Source organism: Mya arenaria, chromosome 3, assembly GCF_026914265.1.
Source record: "Mya arenaria isolate MELC-2E11 chromosome 3, ASM2691426v1".
Lineage (NCBI taxonomy): Eukaryota > Metazoa > Mollusca > Bivalvia > Myida > Myidae > Mya > Mya arenaria.
This window is the reverse complement of record NC_069124.1, coordinates 71737448-71758795: the sequence shown is the minus strand read 5'-3', so window position 1 is coordinate 71758795 and position 21348 is coordinate 71737448. Positions and strand designations below refer to the sequence as shown.

Below are 21348 nucleotides of genomic sequence, written 5' to 3'. Positions count from 1 at the left end.
TTCTATAAATGTTATGAAACCCGTTGTTTATACTCGAATTGGCCAGACTAAAGAAACCTAAAAAATAGGACCTCAGTCACATTTAAGAGTCTGGTTTTATTTTCTTAACGAAGAACTATAAATAACTATCAATAAGAAAAAATACAACTTTAATGATTTTATGTTTTTGTATTGTACATGTTTGATCTTGAGCCGTAGGGTTTTCTTTACAAATATATTTTGACTTGACTTGGTCGTTATTTTTTTATGTACAAAATAATATGTGTCATATTATGATAGTGCCATTTAATGACATCTTGTTTTAACAAGAGTATGTACCTTAATGATAATGACCATGTCAAGGCACCAGGTGCCATACAAGCAACGGGAAATTTTAAAACGAGAGAGAAGAAACCGAAAGAGTTTGCCAAATCTGGCCTTAAAAAGCCACTGCCTTTAATAATTTAAGTATCAGAGGTGAAAGTAGAAATCTTATTTGGCCTTATTTTGCACCATTAAAAACTTATATTAGGTAAAGAATTGTTTATTCTCTCTTATTTTATCATCACTGTATAAGAACAATACGCTGAACGGTCTATTGTGTACTTATAATCCATACAATCTCAAATTACAATTCAATAAACAGGACGCTCCATAATAAATTACCATTCACTGATCTATATTCTGTTGTTTTAGAGTCATAAAATTATCTGGCCAAGTGGATAAAATGTGATGCAAGCATCCATTTTACTGAATACCATTTACAAAATGCATCGCGAAAATAAGACATATTGTTTAATATAATTCTAGCTATTATCAAGTCGATTAAAGTATTAACATGCAAGGTCGCAACTAGCAGGCGATTTCCGTAAACTCACATAAATTTACTACTGGTATTGTATTGTAAATAAATCGCTGATATAAAGTTTGGTATGTTTATATTTATGTATTGTCCAACGTCAAGGCACTTAGTCACAGGCCGGGTCGAACTCGTAAGGATGAAGGGAAAACGTAACACAAGCTTTGAATGAAAATAGGGCATTTATTAATGCCATAAAAGTATTTTTACGAAATATCGTAAAATAAAACATATGAGTCAATAGCATGTGTATAATAACATTTCTCGAAATACATATCTGGGTGGAAAAACCGCCACGAGGAGAATTTATAAAAGCTGCCTGAAGTATGAGAGTAGGATTTTGTTATTGGTACCAGCTAAAGTGTAATTCTCCTATAACCTTTGTTCACTATTGTCAAAAATTTCAATTTAGGTCAATATATTTTAAATACTTTTCCAATCGCAAATTTATATTTATACAACGCGAAACTGAATCATGGGATCCCGCGTATACCATTTTCGATTTAAAACAGGAAATAATGGAGACACAGGTAAGCTACTTGAGAAGACCTTTATTAATTTTTTTTTAAATTAGACTTAGTTAAATCCTCTAAATGAATTACAAACTACTTTTTTTGTAACAGGATACTCAGAGTTATTTCATTGTGTCAATATTATTCGATACATAATAAGTTATGATCAATCGAAGTCTTCATTGCTGGCGAGAATGGACAAGCATCTCTACTGAAATATGCACACTAGTATAAAATACAGAAAAAAACACATACTTTATGCCATTAAGAAAGAAACTATATACATATAAAGCAATAAACTAATGACATTCATAATAAAAAACGGGACTGAAAGTTAAAAAGGTACAACTTTCGTTTTTAAATTACTGATATTCTAAATTAATATATCTTATATGGTTTATAACATACTTTATCATATGTTTATCGGTAGTTCATAATTTCAAACTATCATTTGAATGCGTTATGTAATGACTAAATTCAGTCGTACCAAGGACAGTGGGGCGAATTGGCGGACGGACGGACGGAGCAAGCTAATAAGCATAGTAAAATGTGGAAATCTTAATACGAAGAAATTTACGGAACACTTTACTACTTTCAATTACAATTTAAATAAGTAAAACTAGATTTTATCTATGTTAAAAAGGTTGAAGCGATAAGTTCAGACCTGAAGCAGATTCAGACGACCAGCAAGTTTGTGCTAAAGAGACTCAACCAGCTGCGAGACTCCGGCCATGGATGTAACTGGTACGTTCAGCTTATAGTCGAAAAACTATCCGTTTTCATATAATTTAATGTAATAAACATACATATGTATGGTCTTTTTGGAATAATAAAATCGATAATTTATTGTTTCAGCAAAGAAAAACTTCAAGAAGCACAGACTGGTAATGTTATTTTTTTTATTTTTACTCAGTGTTAATAAATTTAAAGTATTTAAAGTGTATATTAACAGTTATATTTTCCATATTTACTTTATTGGGGTTAAGACAAAATGGTTATTATAATAGTGTGTGTTCCAAAGAAAAAATAGAAATCATTACCATTTTAAGTAAGATATTATTTATTCATCAGAAATCAGAACCGTATCAACACGAGTAGACGAACTCCAGAGTCACCATACCAGTCTCGTAGACACCCAGAATGACCTTCAAAAACAGATCAACGAGATGAGAGCCCGGATGGAGGAGATGCAGCAAACATTGCTTGCCGTACAGACGGACGATTCCAAACTTCAGAAGAAGTCAGGACAGACGGACAATAGAACGGACACTGTATCGGAAAAGCATGTTACAAGCGCCTTTACATGCGCCGCCGAACATTCGGAGCCATTACACATGGAGGTTGAAAACTCCGAAAAAAGCCCTAAGACAGAACTGAATATAAAGACAGTGAAAATAAACACTAAAACCAAAACTGACTCTGCAACAGCACAAACTTCGGGGGCTACTTGGAAGAAAGAAACGAAGTCAGCTGAAAACCCTGTTTTGAAACACAAACACACACAATCTGCTAGGCTAAGGTATGAATGAGGGCCATTAAAGTGCCAATTCAAGATTCAGACTTATTACTGAAATGAAATTTTGCAAATTAAAAAAAATAGAATCAAACAGTTTTTGTGATATGTTGATATATAATCATTACCTCTATTAAATGTGCTGTGTAAATTGTCTGCGCATTTTATGGCTCTATTATAATATGGAATTTTATGTCAAAAGCCGGGGGAAAAATCTTAAAATAAGTAGGCGTATTTCGGTCTGATTGGATTTGTATATTTGCCACAGTACTGGTGACAAAATGGTCAGTCGCCCAAATTTCCCCTCGAAACCAGTCCCGTCAGCAAAGGAGACCACTGAGGATACAAAACAGGGAGCGGAAGGATTGCAAGGTTGACCGTTACAATTTATCTTAAGAATTTTCACGAATACACTTAATATAGCTAGTTATACTGATCACGTATAGTGTTTGAATTGTTTTGCGTAGTAAAGCGTACGCATTCATACTACTTGTAACAGTATATATTATGTTTAGTATGTTATTCCAAAGCTGGTACATACAGGTCTTTTATAGATGGTTTTCTGTACTTCCTAGCTACGTCCGTATGTATGGTGCTTCGCCTGAATGCAAACGGCAGAGGAGAACCACTTTCATGTACAAAGTTCGGGGTTTGGATCTTGGAACAACAGTCGCCTATCGTAGAGCTTAAACTAACATAACATAAAAATGGGTGTTTTTTTCAGTAGTTTGGTAGAAAACGCCACCCAATAGTATTGTTGTAGTTGCCAAGTATTACAATATTTTTATAGCATAAACAAATTATGCGATTTTATTTGGTTTCCCATTAAAGATTTCCAGACATCTCTGTGACATTGTTATACACAACAATGACATATCCAAATGATACGTGGCAGTAATCGGCCTATGACGCGGTGACCCAATTGGAGTACACCCGGACGGATCTTTAAAGCAGACACATTGTTTTCAGTGTAAGTGGTCCACCCGACGAGCCGCCTGGTAAGCGAGACGCTGATAGGATGTAAGTACATGACAATTGAGGGATCTAAATGGCTGACATGTGTGTTTTCAGTGGAGGTAGTCCGTCAGACTCGGAAGGATTTCATGCTTTTGGGAGAGCAGGGTTGGAGATCCGTTACACAGACAGCATTGGATGAAGGTAATTAAAAGCGTTACCCGATCACATTTTTCACACGTTTGTGAATAATAAGATCCTATTTTGCACACACATGCTTATATATATGAATATTACATATTTGTTCTCCGAAGAGGGCGTTTAGGTGAAATGCACTTTTTATGACGAAATAAACCATAAGGAGTGTTAAAACTAAAATACCTACGGCTGGAACCCTTCAACAAATGTTGAACTATGCTCAAATATTGTCTTTGAAGTCCACTGCTTTGAAAACGTTAGTAACGCTTTCCAACAAAAGACCTTACGGTTAAGTAATCCTTATTGTTTGTTTATGAGTCCTTGTCCTTGTGGGCGTGTGGTTTTGTTGTCAGTTTTCTAATTTTTCTGTCACTAAAAGGATAGGGTTCGATCCGCACTAAAACCAGATTATTATTTTTTTTATATTTTTAGCATATTTTTCTGCAATTTCGGTTTCAAAGAGTAAAATGATTATAATATAAGTGTTTTCAGATGCATTACCGGTAAAATTTGATGCCAAAACATGAGCGAGTCCATTTTACAAGAAATATCATCATCATCATCATCATCGTCGTCGTCGTCGTCGTCGTCGTCGTCATCATCATCATCATCATCATCATCATCATCATCATCATCATCATCATCATCATCATCAGTTACAGCAGCAACAACAACAGCAACATTAAGTGACACAGCATCAGCATCATAATCTTAAGGGACAGTTATATAATTCATTGTTTTAAATCATTATAGTTTTGCATATATATATTGTTTTGCCTTCGACGTCTTTCTGTTCCTTCCGTCTGTCTCCACAGCCGCTGGATAGATACACACGAGTGATTTTTAACAAATGATTTGTGTAAATCTCCGTTCCATGTTTCTGGCTTATTTTCGAAAATGAGTTCTAACTTCTACTTATAATGAAGTCGTATGCCATCAATGTTCTGTAAAGTACAATATTCATTTCCATATGTGATTAAACATATAAAACGTTATGGAAAAAACAACAGACAGACCGGTAACTAAATGGTTTTGGGGGTTATTTTCACTATTCAGCGCAGTCGACGATGAAAGATCTGGAGGGTGTGAACGCCGTCATCTGCCTCGACATATCTGAGAGCATGGCCACCGGAAACGCCTGGGCGCAGGCACGAACATTCGTCTGCGACTACCTAGCAGGTGCGGAACGGTTTTTCTGCGAAACGCTTCCTTTTAAAACAACTAAAAACCCATTAAATACAATAAACAAACAGTTATATATAACTTATTAGGAAGTGAACCATAAATTGCATGGTAGAAGTATTCAGTAAGGTCAGTTGACGAGCTGTATGCATTCTCAGCATTTAATAATCGTTGTCCCTTCTCAGGACTGGCGGAGTGCAGACGGGAGTACGCGTCACGTGGACTAGAGGTTCAGAACGTTGCCCTGGTAACCTTCGGCCACGAGACCAGGATTCAGACTCTCTTCACCAGCGAGTACAACAACGTCAGAAATATCCTTGGTACTCGCGATGTTTTTGTATAGTTCTCGACCAAAACCGTTGGTGTAGTAAGTGAGCCTGTGACGAGTAGCGAAAACAGCACTCGAGAAGCTTGAGTCGCAAACTCAGTCACAGGATTTAAATGAATAAACAGGCCTTGTATATTTATAGCGGTGCATTTTCCTTACGAGGACAGAAAAAATGCAGCAATAGTTAAACGTATTGATAGGCCCAAGGCCAGCCCATAAATTTGAGTTCTAAAAATATCATTAACATTAACAATAACAAGTTGCATTTTACAATTTATTTGAATTTATATGGTAAAAATGGGACTTACCTGTGATATATGATATAATCAATATCCTCGATTACTTTGAAACACAGGTGGGGTAGCACAAACTTTACAGATATGAAAACATCTTATTGCATTACCCCACCCGTTGACATTTATGGTAGTTTAAAGAAATTACACTATTTTCCTATTATGTTTACCGACTAGTAACATTAAAAATCATAATAAGCATCACCAGTAAGACTTACTGGTTAACTATACTTAATTCACTATTCGTTTTACCCTCGATAAGTCGCTTATTTCAAGTAAATTCCATGTTTTTATGTTGAACTTTCACATTGCGTCAGCCATCTTGTTGTTTACATGTATGCACTTCCTTTTCGCTCAAGGTCACAAAGTACATCTACGCATAATTTCACGGTTAGTGATTTGCAGCTACCACTGTTATATTCCATAAGCCTGCTCAGTTATACTAACATTCCAGTCTTGCTTACATCAGAGTAAAGACATTGATGTTTCTATTTTTAGAATTAAAAGTCGTAGACAGTGTCGGAAACGATCGATTAATTTCGATAGCATTTCGATCGCATTTTTAGATCGATCACAGTTGTTCGACACTTTTCGATTCACTTTTCGAGTCTTTTCGATCAATTATTTGATCGATATATTTTTCTGAGTATAAAAGGGCTGCGATTTTTTAGTTCAGGGTTGAGATATTTTTGCCATTAGTGAGTACAGCCGCAGTATTGAAAATATTGATTTAAAGGTTTACGCAAGTAAAAGTACGTTGTAGCGGCAGTATTTGAATTATTTAAAACGGCTAGACTTTGTTTTATACAAATTTATAGTAACTTTATGCAAATACGATTTATAACTTAAAACAATAGAATTCTTTAACCTTTATTAATGATATTGTTGAATGTGGAAGTGAAGGCTGACTTAAATGAATATTAATTGTACTGTATACTATGAACTATACGCAGCGACATATTATTTAAGGAATGAATTGCGGGATTGATGTCATTATCGGGGTATGAACGCAATTGGGTTGGTCAATGTGTGTGGAGTCCTAAGGACTCCACGCGTACTTTGACCAACCCAATTGCGTTCATATCCCCGATAATGACATCAACCCCGCAATTCATTCCTTATATTTACACCAATAGTTCATTATTTCTTTCAAGAATTGTTAAAAAATACTTCATTTCATTTAAGAAAACCTTTCAGTTATCCGTTCTTACCCATTCTGTAAATAGAACGACCCGACTATAACCGGAAACATTTTTTTCAAATGACGTCACAATAACGCGGGAAAAGATCAACCACTTGAAATCACTTTAAAACGTAAAATTGAAACACTTCTGGTACCAATATATTTAAAATATAATAAACTAACACTTTTAAAAATGTTGATCTATATTTTACGGGACCTGCAGAAACCATACAACCAATAACAAGATCAATAGCTTGCATGTATATTGTTATGCAATGAATTACGATCCGAACATATCCGAAGATGTTGCGTTCATCGATTGATGAACGCAATTGCCGAAAGGCAGTTCATTTAAGGAACGGAAGTTGAGGTGTAAATATTACAGTTTAACGCGATAATCGAGGGGTATATTGTGTTGGCGTTATTTGAAAACATTATTTCTCCGTCCATAGAAATAAAACATATAAACGTTTAAAGTGACTTTCTTTGTCTTGCATCTATTATTAGCTGAAGGAAAGTCATAAAGCCAAATTAAGGTGTCAAGCGTATAAAGTAATGTCAGGAAAACGACTATGAACATAAACGGTGTATCACAGTTTTAAAGAGAAACAACGTAATATTATTGGTGTATTTACTGAATAGTACCGGTGTTACAGTTTAACACGATTTGTCTAGCCATTGTTTGTCCCCGTCCTTAATTCAAGCAAGCCCGATTAACAGTACCCTAGGTACCCCGGAACCCCAACAGTATCCAGCTGTAGCTATATTTGATAGGACACTGTCATATTGTAACATTTGAGCCACTTGGTACGCCGTATAACATGATGCATGATAACTATTCCAACGTTGTTTTTTTATCACGGCCCGTGTTAGCCTGAAATATGGACTGAAGACTCAGACTCAGGGCTCTAAAATGATGTTCTCTTTATACTTTTAAGTCCCTTATACTCAAAAGCTGAGTCACTAATTTAGAAGTGTTGCGATCTTTAAACATGGATTCTGAACGTAGAGAAATCAGGCGAATTATGTTAATCAGAGGCCATAACCCCGGGTTTCTCGGTTCCGGACTAATCCCCGGGAGGACTTGAGGGGAATATAAATTTTGCGTGGTATCGTTTTAGACCAGAGACGATTAACTTTTTGTTGGAATTGTTTCAGGCGGCGGCCCGAGATACGGGAGGTGTTTCGCTTTACCGCAGGTGCTGTGTGTATTAATTAACCTACGTGAATACGGGCCCATTTCAGCATTGGTCTCATTAGCCTTTTTTTCTCGTCCTTAGATAACCTGAAACTTGGCGGACCTAGCCCTCTGTTTGGCGGACTCTTGTATGCCATGGCAGCAGCATGGTCACCTAGACGTAAGAATAACAATTGAGGACCTGAAAAGGAGCTAGCTTTAATTTTCATCTAGTGCGTTAAACTGATCAGAATTAATCTGAAACACTCAACGTGAAATTTTAAATCATAATTTTAAAAACGTTTCAAAACAGAATTGTACATATCTAATACTGTATACCTTCCATACTATTTAAAATCTCCTCTCATAAGTGCTTTTTTGACTTTGTAAGCTCAACGTATTAAGGAAAGCTTTAATTTTCCATATGTTTTTCATTTTGACATTATATTGTATAGCAAAATGGTATTTTCATTTGTAGAACAACAGATGATAATAAGCGGTGTCGTAGTGAACACGAAGATTATTCTGGTGACGGACGGCCGGCCGACGGAGCTGTTGCTCACCGGCGGACCGGATATTCCACCATACGACATGGACACGGTAGGGAGAGGTAGAAGGTTGATATATAGTACAATATCTCCTAAATTACTCAAAGCCTCCCCCTCGGGGAGGGGGAAAGATATTTAGCTGTTGCACGTTAGACCAAGTTAGTTGCTATCGGGTAAAGGAAGAAACTATATGGTATTTTATATAAGAGGATATTCTGAACGATGCCTAAAATTTCAGACGAGGACAGCCATTTTGAATGTGATGCAGACGTTCAGCCGGAAGGACAATGAGATGATCTTTATTCCCGTGGGAGATTGTGACAGGGTATGGCGATGAAGATGCAATTTAAAACAAAATGACACAAACTACAATAACCTATTTGAACTTATGTACATAGTATTAAATTACCTTGCTAATCAATGACGAACGTATTGCACTCCTGTTCAAAATCATGATTCAAATAAAAATACTTTTGAAGACAGCGCTGGTTCATCGAAAATTAATTGGTATTTATTACCTAATTGAGAACTTTAATTTAATCTTGAATACAATGTAAAGAGAAGGTAAATTCTGGTTATTTGTGATTTTTAATTTCTTAATATTTATTTAAGCGAAGTTGTGGGTGTTATCTAAAAATGTATTCACCCATGAAAACAATACAGTTGAGAATAGTATTTCGAGTTATTGCTCATAGCCAGATACATGTCATGCTCTAAACAACATTAAATTATTCACAAACAATTTATTTCAATATATTCATGAGAAAATCCGATTTTTACAGAGTAAAAGCATGTAAGATATCGTCAGGCTTCGATGATAATATATAATATATGTGGTGATGTCAGCTAGTAATTAAGTATTTTCTGAAGTATTTTTTTGTGAAATTGGAGCCTATGCCATAAAGAAACTATTAGTATCATGATGTTTAGTTGTTAAAAGTACAACTATGAGTTAAACAAACTTGCACTGGCCGGGGCTTAACATGTACGTACGCACGTACTCGTATACTGATTTCTTTCTCCCAAAAAATTTCTTCTTGCAGGAGTTCATTGAACTGATGAGCACTGTGGCTGAGGGAAAAGTCAAGGACGTCAATTATGGTCGACGTCTCGCTCGACGTCTCCATCTCTGTGTAAGTGTTTACAGCTGAAATAGGTCTTTGAAATAGTTTACATGCTTATAGATTGATCACGATTTTACTAATTATTTATGTTTGTTTTAACAAAGATATAGTCTAAGATATTGGAAAAAATGTCAGTGGGTGTTATTGATGTAGCGATGCAACGATCGGAATTCGAGCATTCCGATATTATTTTATTTATGGCTCTGTTTACGGAATCGCTTGAGTGCCGAGTGTCAAAATTTCGACTTATAAACTCTGAGTTTCGGCTTACTTTATATACTGCGTTTACATAACGATATTTGCCCATGGGGTATGTTTTTTTTTTACTGGCAGATGAGAAAATGCCAATATTTTGTGTTGAAAAAATACATGAAATATAATGATTAAGCCTTTACTCCTGAAATTTAATTGAATATTGGTAATACAATTGTCAGGAAGCGTAAGAAAGGCGTAACTATGGCACGCAATCCCCATACGAAACCGAAATATAGGCATTTCATTTCGGGAGGGGGGATTTACTCTTGTCATAAATGGTGTATTTTAGTGGATATTATTTCTTCCATAAAAAGTTGACTGGGGACATGACACGAACGTCACGTACGCTCGGCGACTCGTGTGACATTTCAACCTCTGGCTGTCTTATCTTAATGATATAACTTCAATTAGATATGGACAGTGTAGGTGGGATTGGGGTAGCGCGCCGGGGTATGACCTCCGCTGATTCTGCTTCTTTTATATGCTAGGTCAATTACGAATACTACGTTGTAGCTCTTTTGGGAAACTAATACACAATGTGCCCTCCAAAAGTATTGTAAGACTGTCAGGAAACTTTAAAACTACGTGTTCATGTTATTTGCACTGTTAGATGACTCGAATGTGTTGGTTTTAAATTCACTGGAGTGTGATAGCTTAAGATATATAATCATGAAGGTTTGAAACAAACCAAATAGCCAAACGTTAATTAGAAACAATTAATTCAGACATATACATGTTATAAAACATTTAAGCCATTCTTTAGTAATAGGTTGCCAAGGAATTCGACAAAAGGTTTGATATAATAACCGTTTTTGTATTAATTTTATAAAAATGTTCTTCCGTTGTTTTGTTTTTATTTGTAAAATGTTTACCCAACGTCCCTGTGTGGGGAGACATGGCGGTTAATTGTGTTATTCTGCACATATTTGCCCGATTGGCGAATTGAAACATGGGGGACAATCTCGTCATATAAACGCAGTATGAGTTTGTAAGTCGAACTTCCAGGTGAATGAGTCTAAATTTCGACTTCAATACCAAATCGAAACTAGTTAATCAGTCAAAATTTTGAGTTTATAAGAAATTTCAAGATACTGAGTTGAAATTTCGACACTCGTGCGTTGATCTTTTTTTTCAATAGGCACTTTGACTTATGCGCTTCAGTACTTGTTTATTACTGAATTTTACATTATATCTTCTATCATGTCAGCACCTAACGCCCGTGGATCCGCTTGGTCTGGCCTCTGGGCTGCTGTCGGATCTGCTACCACAAGACCCCTCCCTCTCCGAGGAAGACAAGGTACATACTCCAAAATGAGTAAAACGCAAAGGTGTTGGCTCAGCCATCGGCAATCGACAATCGACATTCGATATTATATAGCAACTCTTCAATGTCGAGCTGCAATGTCGAGCTGGACGGAATTCTAGCTCGACATTCGATATTATATACGACATATTCAATGTCGTGATGAATTGTCGAGATGGACGGAATCCTAGCTCGACATTCGATATTATAAAGCAAATCTTCAATGTCGACCCGGAACGTCGAGCTGGACGGAATTCTAGCTCGACATTCGATATTATAAAGCAGATCTTCAATGTCGACCAGGGACGTCGAGCTGGACGGAATTCTAGCTCGACATTCGATATTATATAGCAGATATTTAATGTCAACCTGGAACGTCGAGCTGGACGGAATTCTAGCTCGACATTCAATATTATATAGAGCATCTTCAATGCCGAGCTACAATGTCGAGCTGGACGGAATTCTAGCTCGACATTCGATATTATATAGGAAATATTCAATGTCGTGATGAATTGTCGAGCTGGACGGAATTCTAGCTCGCCATTCGATATTATATAACAGATTTTTAATGTCGACTTTGAACGCCGAGCTGGACGGAATTCTAGCTCGACATTCGATATTATTTATCAAATATTCAATGTCGAGCTGCAATGTCGAGCTGGACGAAATTCTAGCTCGACATTCGATATTTTATAGCAAATCTTCAATGTCGAGCTGCAATGTCGAGCTGGACGGAATTCTAGCTTGACATTTGATATTATATAGCAAATCTTCAATGTCGAGCTGCAATGTCGAGCTGGACGGAATTCTAGCTCGAAATTCGATATTATATAAGAAATATTTAATGTCGTGATGAATTGACGAGCTGGACGGAATTCTAGCTCGACATTCGATATTAAATAGCAGATATTTTATGTCGACTTGGAACGTCGAGCTGGATGGAATTCTAGCTCGACATTCGATATTATATAGCAAATATTCAATGTCGAGCTGCAATGTCGAACTGGACGGAATTCTAGCTCGACATTCGATATTATATAGGTAATATTCAATGTCGTGATGAATTGTCGAGTTGGACGGAATTCTAGCTCGACATTCGATATTATATAGCAAATCTTCAATGTTGAGCTGCTATGTCGAGCTGGACGGAATTCTAGCTCGGCATTCGATATTACAAAGTAAATATTCAATGTCGAGCTGAAAAAAATTCTAGCTCGCCATTCGATATTATATAGCAGATATTTAATGTTGACTTTGAACGTCGAGCTGGACGGAATTCTAGCTCGCCATTCGATAGTATATAGCAAATCTTTGATGTCGAGCTGCAATGTCGAGCTGGGCGGAATTCTAGCTCGCCATTCGATATTATATAGCAAATCTTTGATGTCGAGCTGCAATGTCGAGCTGGGCGGAATTCTAGCTCGACATTCGATATGATATGGCAAATCTTCAATGTCTTGCTGCAATGTCGTGCTGGACGGAATTCTAGCTCGCCATTCGATATTATATAGCAAATCTTTGATGTCGAGCTGCAATGTCGAGCTGGGCGGAATTCTAGCTCGCCATTCGATATTATATAGCAAATCTTCAATGTCTTGCTGCAATGTCGTGCTGGACGGAATTCTAGCCCGACATTCGATATTATATAGCAAATCTTCAATGTCGAGCTGCAATGTCGAGCTGGACGGAATTCTAGATCGACATTCGATAATATATAAGAAATATTCAATGTCGTGATGAATTGTCGAGCTGGACGGAGTTCTAGCTCGACATTCGATATTATATAAAAGGTATAAATAAAAGGTCGCCATTGAATCTCTGCTATATAATATCGAATGTCGAGCTAGAATTCCGTCCAACTCGACGTTCCAGGTCGACATTAAATATCTGCTATATATTATCGAATGTCGAGCTAGAATTTTGTCCAGCTCGACATTGCAGCTCGACATTGAAGATTTGCTATATAATATCGAATGTCGAGCTAGAATTCCATCCAGCTCGACATTGCAGCTCGACATTGAATATTTGCTATAAAATATCGAATGTCGAGCTAGAATTCCGTCCAGCTCAACAATTCATCACGACATTGAATATCTGCTATATAATATCGAATGTCGAGCTAGAATTCTGTCCAGCTCGACATTGCAGCTCGACATTAAATATCTGCTATATAATATCGAATGTCGAGCTAGAATTCCGTCCAGCTCGACATTGCAGCTCGACATCGAAGATTTGCTATAAAATATCGAATGGCGAGCTAGAATTCTGTCCAGCTCGACATTGAAGCTCGACATTGAATATTTGATAAATAATATCGAACGTCGAGCTAGAATTCTGTCCAGCTCGACATTGCAGCTCGACATTGAAGATTTGCTATATGATATCGAATGTCGAGCTAGAATTCCGTCCAGCTCGACATTTCATCATGACATTGAATATTTCCTATATAATATCGAATGTCGAGCTGAAATTCCGTCCAGCTCGACATTGCAGCTCGACATTGAAGATTTGCTATATAATATCGAATGTCGATTGTCGATTGCCGATGGCTGAGCCAACTTCACACACATTATTTTGAATGCCAACAAGCGTGCATGTACGCATCACTGGGCGTCATGACAATAAGAAAAACCTTTACTAACAGGAGGACATAAAGGAGATACAAGAGGACTCTAAACGTCATTTCATGAAGGTCATCAGCTCTGGGAGCCTGTCTGGGTTGCAGGACAAGTATAGGGACACAGACAGCAAAACACTTCCGGCGGTGGGGACGCGCGTGCGTCGAGGACCAGACTGGAAATGGAAACAACAGGACAGCGATGGACCGGGAACCGTAATAGGACATTCTCATAATGGTAGTGTTTAAAACACGTCCTCGACATGAATTCAGTGAGAGAAATATTCGACATTTATTGATGGATGATTAAAGTTCTACGACATATATGTGTGAATCTTAGGCATTGATATGAGACGGAGATTACTAATACCTGTAAGGGGTTCAGAGTACTTGTTGATCGATGTATTTATTTTTCTGACGGTAGGGCAGGGTTGGACATATCAATGTCGAAGATTCACCCCGTCATTTTGCAGAATTCTAATCATTCATCAAGATATTTCGAATCATTCATTCATTCTTCTTCATAACGGTGTGAACCTATACATTGCTTCGAGTTTTTTTTAAGTACCACCGGTCTACGAGGGATTGGACCTTGATGAATTATTATGTTGATCATAATTATACAGTACATCTAAAACATATATTAATTAACACAACCATGATTATCTCAATACACTCTATGTATACAAGACTACAGCAGTCTTTGCAGTCGGCCCTATGTGAGCAACAATAATCATTCACCCCTCGCACCCCCATTCTTTTACCCTTAATATAATGAAGGGTTTAATTGCATGACCAGACTGATGTACTTTCATATATCGTCGAAAAGTATGCTATAATAATAATATATTCAATGTAATATAAAAAAAGAGTTACTTTTTGACATTTTGTAACTTGCTGACTTGCCAATTGGTCATTATAATATGAGGTGGAACTAGGTTACTCATCAAGTCAGAATCTATTAACGTGTTTTCGCACAGACGGGCAGGTATGGGTTGAGTGGGACGCGGATGAACACACGAATGTATATCGCTACGGTAATGGAGACTTTGACCTACTTATTGTGGACGAGCCTCGCGTTCCTCCGCATGGGAGGAAGGTCGCGGTCGGCTGCCTCGTCAAACCTGGTAGTTTTCTTTCGTTCCAGCATGTCCGGTAAAATGATTTTTTTTGTAGATCACATTTTTTTTTCTATTTCTCTCTAAATGAATACATGTATGACATTCTTATCTTATCTTATATATCTATTCGTGTCACGTGTCTTAACTTTCAATATAATTTCCAAGTAGGTTATATAAACTAAGGTCATATTCCAAAACTATATGTATTGGCTAGATATATAACATGATTATAATAAGTTTGTTCATAAATGCAGTGAGGTCAATATATGCACCCTTCTATTCTAGGCAAAGACGGGAGTTCAACTGGCAAAAAATCGTGGGACAGCGGCGTTGTTGTCAAAATGAGTCCACCTACAGCACTGGTAAAAGAGACAATACAGAAGCTATTTTGAATATTACCCGTTTTATGGTATTTTATGAAAAAAGTATTGCAGTTTATAACTTGATTTTTGAGTAAAAAAAGTAAAGAGATGTATAACACAATTATAATCCACGTGCAGGTTCGATGGGATGACGGTAAGAGAGGGGACTACAGCTATGGCGAGGACGGGAAATACGAAATTGAATTCTGGTAAGTTTTGGCCCGTTAAGTGTGTGAAATATCCCGCAACGCTTTCGACGTTTTGACTTGAATGTTCAACCCATGAACATTATGTTGGTCAGTTGGCTTAAGTCAGTAGCTCAACGTTTTTATAAGTAGCTTCGAATATATGCTAAGTGTTGTTGACAAAAATGAAGTACGAGTTATCTCACTTTGTGTGTTACCAGATCTAGTTCTTCATTTTCCATATTTTATCCACAAACTAAAACCTAGAACAGTAGGCCTGTTATTATGATAAACGGGTTTTAAATTGTGGCTAATATTTAAGTTCATGATATATAACATTATTTTTCCATGTCTATTTCAGCAAAAGCGGTAAAAGCGCGTCTGTGGGATACAGGCTGGGCTCAACCCCTGTAGCCAGTGGTCAGGCGACCAATTTTCCCGTCGGTGGGGACCAAACAAACTCTACCGCAACGCCGTTGAAAAATAAGAACAAAAACAAAAATGCCAATGTGAACATATAGGTCCATCTCAGTCGTCTTGGATTCTTTTTTGATATGTGCATCCACTTGCTTAATCCATACATTATGACAGTATTCCGAAAAGGATGAAAATGAGCGGACATCCGACAATGTACAGAAACACTTACATCATAGAGTATTTATTGTCATGGTGTTAGCGCATTAAGTGCATGCGCGCCAGCATTTAGAAAGAATTATATATGTTCGCCTTTTTAAACAATTAAATTTGAAGCCGGGCTGCATTCAACACCGTTAATCCTATCGATTTCTTAAATCAAATGTAGAACAATTTGTTTTTTCCGCATTTTCGTTTTTCTTAAATACTGGCTTCAGTTCAATTGACACAGATATAATTGCAATACATGACACTAAGAAAAATGCAACTAACAACTGAATTCCGTCCGTAAACTCTGGGTGAATACTTATTGTTCTATTAACATGGCGAAAAAGCGCCGAGGGGCGGGTCGGAAATTCGAAAATGCGCTACGCAGCAGGGCAAAAATGCCACTTTGCGGGTGTTTTCTGTGATACATTGTCATATTCAAACAAAGGTTTTCTAAATTTTTATATTTCAGAAGGTATATTTTATTTATGTACACGACAGTATGTTTAATACGTTTTCTGTCACCCATCCTATTTATCCTTCCCTATACTGATTTCTGTGTACACCAATGAGCGTAATTTTGTTTCTAAAGAATACTAATTTTGTTTTTACTTATAACAGGTACACTGTTCATACCGCTAGTTTGGCCAACATAAAATAATTCACTATACAGTATAATGATTTATGATTAATTATTGTTTGTTTACAAACAAACCGCCTAACGGCCTCGTCCACTGTGTTCTCGTCCAAATATATCCCCGTATTGTACAGAACAATGTTAAGGGACTTCCACAGTGCAAAAGTTGTTTGAATGACCAAAACATAAAATATTCAAAAATCCTTACATTCACTATTTTTGTTTGATAAAATTTCAATATTTTTGTCTGTGATAGAAAGTTTCATGCCTCTCTTCGTCTCACCAGTCATAACAAAGACCACAATGGTAATAAGGGATATTTTTTCTTTATTGTAGACTCCTTTGGTATGGATATGTGTGGCATGGTTTTCTTTACTCGTGTCTATTTTTAAATATTTTATGTATGCAACCTGTTGTTGTAATTACCATGTGTATGTGCATCTTATACTGAAATAAATCCATATATCTAGTTATACCATATTCAGTCTCATTCATGAATGCGCTGCATGACTTGTGATTATGTTTGCCTGTGGTGTAATACTCCTAACACCTTTTACACCATCGTCATTGTAAAAATTCATCTGAAGTCGACATTGGAAACTTTCCCAAGAATAAGTGTGCATTTTAAAAACGCGGAAGCCAGTTCGTCATTATATTGTGCGAATCTTGAAACTAAACGAGACACAGGTCAGCTACTTAGATGATCCTTAACTTCCAGTTTCTTTAAAATTAAGCTTACTATAATCTTCTTAATGAAATCAAAAAGACATATTCGTATCATGAAACTCAGTGGTATGTACCTGTGCTAAAACATTTTACATTTAATAAGTTATGCTAATTCGCAGTGTCCAATCATGTTGGTGAGGAAGAACACACATCAATACTGAAAGAAAAATAAACACATTATAATTTGCCTTTAACAAGGGCAGTAATGTCAGGTGCGTCCATGCTTCCCGGTTCATTGTTTTGAGTGATAAACGTCCTCGATTCGGTGAGTATTACAACTGTTTTCTATATGTTTCAACGATAATTTTTAGAAACGACCTTGTGCACCGAATGAAGAGCAATTGCTCGTTTACGAAGACGCTTGTTTTAGATCAAAATAATGTCTGTATTAAAATATCTCGTGAAAACAATGCACGTTCTTACTAGGCTTCCCGACTCACTCAATGCATTTTTTGCTTCAAAACAACTATTTAATACCGTTCTCTTGCGTATAAACCCCACCCGATGCTTTGTTTTGGTCAATAACAGTATTGCTATTGTTTTCCGAATGCAGAACGCCAATTTTGAAGGTAAATCGGCTCATTTACGAAAATGCTTGCTGGTTCATTCTGTACATTTTTAAACCTAGGTTAATCCCAAATTTGGAAGATCTATGGCACACTATATTTATCCGAATTACCAGTCGTTTTGTTTTAGTTTTTCAAAAAATATTAATTTTGTTAATTATTTAATTAAATGAGAGGGTGTACAGATATATAATTTATATTTTCAAGTAATAAAAGATGAAACGAAAGAAGAGATCAAACCTGAATTGCAGCAATTACGGTGACATAGAGATGACATAGAGGGTATTTGTTGATTTCATTGTAGGATCGTATCTTATTTCACAAGTGTCATAGAAGAACATATATTAACGAGTGGCAAATCTCACACTAAAATCAACAAATATTTTCTAAATACCTCTTTTTGAAGAGTGTTATGTACGCTGCTACCCGTGTGCCTACCCTCACGCAAAAGTAAAGCTGATGACGTATTTGTCAATTTTCTTTTTCCTGTTCGTGGAGAAAAAGTTCGCTGATCTAGTTTGTTCACTGTTTTTTTTTATGTGTAAACATTTTATGAACATTAATCAAGGGACTTAATGCAACTATGTACCGAATATAAGTAAATGCATGAAAGAACTTTTAAATAAAACAGGGCATGAATACATGACCAGATTACTACGCCGCCATTTATTGAATGATTTTTTTAGGTCGAACGTGTTAGCAAATCATTTGCGGATAAACATTTGATAAAAACAACATTTTCCTAGTTTTAGATCATGATTCATTGGTATTCAGTCAATCGTAAGTGTCAAAGATCAGTCTGATTCGCTAGAAGAAAGGTCGTTTTCCCGGTAAAGAGTGAAGACAACGCTATGTTGTTGACAAATCTTGAGGCGTGGTTGGGGTAAAACAATCATCAGTTATCAGGTAATCAGTTATTTGTTGTATGAATTTTCGGGAAGTTCGAATTACAAAGACAAACAATTCAAAAGATTTTGATCGCTGATATACATGTTATGCCGTATTTATGCTCGAGCAGTTGTATTCGTCTATAATTTGTTTCGTATGAAAGCAAATGTTCGAACATTCAGCTTCAAGGTTTAAGATAACGTTTGAAAAATATGATAACAATTTTTCTTATAAACGGTTAGTTGTTTATTTCCAAATATATATTTATATGAACTTATGCTTACTTTTTCAAATATCAAATTTATGTCTTAAAATAACACCTGGAGTTTTCCTTTTTCAAAACTTGGGTGTTCATTTTTTAATCGCAGAAGATATACTGAGCAAAAGACTTTCTTCCAGTGAAATAAAATAGTTAATGAAATTGTTGAATTTAAGGAAAAGGTAAAATGCTTTTGTAATAGGGCCCCAGAACACATTGAAGTGAACGGATAAGGCGCAAAACATAATTGCACTTTTTAATGTTAAAACATTAATTTAAAATAATCCAATGTAATGCTAATTTTACAAAACTAGAGCTATGCAGTACTTAAAATTGCATAGGTAATGGCTGTAGATCTACATCTAGTCTAGATCAAAATCAAAGAACTGTACACATTTGTCATACTCTTGTAAGCAGTGTATACATTATATTACATAAATATGTTACATCCTAATCTTCTACCACTGGCTTTAACATAACGCATAAGTCAACATCACATTGCCCAGTACTCATTATACGAAGGTTTCCTTCCGAGTGCTGGTGTTTCAAAATCGTTCAAAATATTTCGCATATAAAATCTGGGAGTAGTGGTTATTGGTCCCAGATAAAACGCAGTCCATGTTTATCAACAGGAATACCTTAAAATTGTCATCAACAAATCATATACAAATTTACATTCAATGTGCATAGCGATTTCCTTAACAAGGGTAACATTATTAATTTCTTAGTGTCTTACATGTATCTTTCTGCTGTTTTCTCGACGATGGCATTGTACTCGGTTGACATAATACACAAGATGTATTTTTGTTCACACTTCATAATAGCAAGAAAGTAATCAGCGGCATCACAATTGGAGAGTCGATATTCTGACTTCGTATGGTGGACGATTTTAGAAATGTTACCCCTCTCCTCACCGTTATTGTGGACATACCACGTGGTTTATGACGTCACATTTGGTTATCGCAAGAAGCAAAATACATCTTGCTTCAGACAGGAAAATCGCTGTAAATTTGTTATTTTCGATTTTAACAAAACATAGCACAAGCTAAAGGGAAACTGGTACACTTTATTCATTTCCTTAGCGATATTTGAGCTATTTATATTTTTATCATAATTCGTGCAACCAATGTCTTAACGCGGTTGTCAGTTCCGACAAACAGGTGGCATTGGGCGGAGTAAACACCATCAAAGGCCAGCAAATAGCTATATATATAGCGTATCCAGTGGTATTTCGGTTGAGGTGTGCGAGGCCTTTCTTGGGCATACATATATATTTATTATAGATATAAGCAGAGTGGACAGTACTCATTAATTATATCAACTCGGGACCTTACGAAATTGAATTTCTTAGACCTACATGGAGTAAGTTCAAGAATATACATTTTTTTATATAACACATGTGCTTGTAAATTAGAACAGTTTGCATAATGACTGTCTCGAACTCCCAACCTACAGTTTGGAAGTCTTTGATGTTTACCATTTCACTATTAGTGACAATATATTCATTGCGTCTTGATTCTGTAAGCAGGTAAATTTTGACTTATAAATCTTTGTCCTAGCACAGTAGATTGCTCTGATATTATGAAAACACATAATATCAAATGGTTACACGTTAAATTAGATAACGAAGTATCTTATTATATCAGCACTGAATAAGAACAGTGCGCTGGACGGTCTATTGTGTTCTTATAATCAACAAACTCTCAAATTACAATACAATGCACTGGCCATTCCATAATAAATTACCCTTGATTGATCCATATTCTGTTTTTTAGTCATAAAATCATTAGCCAAGTGGATAAAATGTGATACAAGCATCCATTTTACTGCTTTACAAATTAATATCAAATAATGACCTATGAATACCATTTACAAAATGCGTCGCGAACATTTAAAGAAAATAAGATAATAGTTTCTAGCTTTTATCAAATCGCTTGAAATTAATCTATAAAGTATAC

At 36.2% G+C, this 21348-nt stretch overlaps 1 protein-coding gene across 2 annotated transcripts; it reads left to right on the top strand.

Moving 5' to 3' along the window:
- Positions 1–1214: 1214 nt before the first annotated feature.
- On the top strand, positions 1215–17429 carry LOC128227021 (uncharacterized). Of its 2 annotated transcripts, none has more exons than XR_008259755.1 (18): positions 1215–1368; positions 1994–2094; positions 2206–2234; positions 2422–2869; positions 3132–3235; positions 3935–4021; positions 5072–5194; positions 5383–5517; positions 8282–8359; positions 8657–8778; positions 8965–9051; positions 9770–9859; positions 11313–11402; positions 14053–14263; positions 15006–15180; positions 15432–15508; positions 15647–15717; positions 16055–16193. XR_008259755.1 is itself a non-coding variant. In XM_052937182.1 (18 exons), exons 1-18 carry the CDS (start codon positions 1357–1359, stop codon positions 16212–16214), a joined length of 2172 nt encoding a protein of 723 aa, XP_052793142.1. In that variant the 5' UTR covers positions 1218–1356; the 3' UTR covers positions 16215–17429. The 2 variants fall into 2 exon arrangements, 1 of the variants encoding a protein (XP_052793142.1); XM_052937182.1 differs by having other exon boundaries at positions 1218–1368; positions 15006–15152; positions 16055–17429.
- The last annotated feature ends 3919 nt before the right edge of the window (positions 17430–21348 follow it).

Bases quoted from the DNA above. Each gene is read 5' to 3' on its own strand.
- LOC128227021 (XM_052937182.1), top strand. The intron at 3,236-3,934 runs GTTGACCGTTAC...GTGTGTTTTCAG, and splicing joins GGGAGCGGAAGGATTGCAAG to TGGAGGTAGTCCGTCAGACT. The intron at 15,718-16,054 runs GTAAGTTTTGGC...TGTCTATTTCAG, and splicing joins AAATACGAAATTGAATTCTG to CAAAAGCGGTAAAAGCGCGT.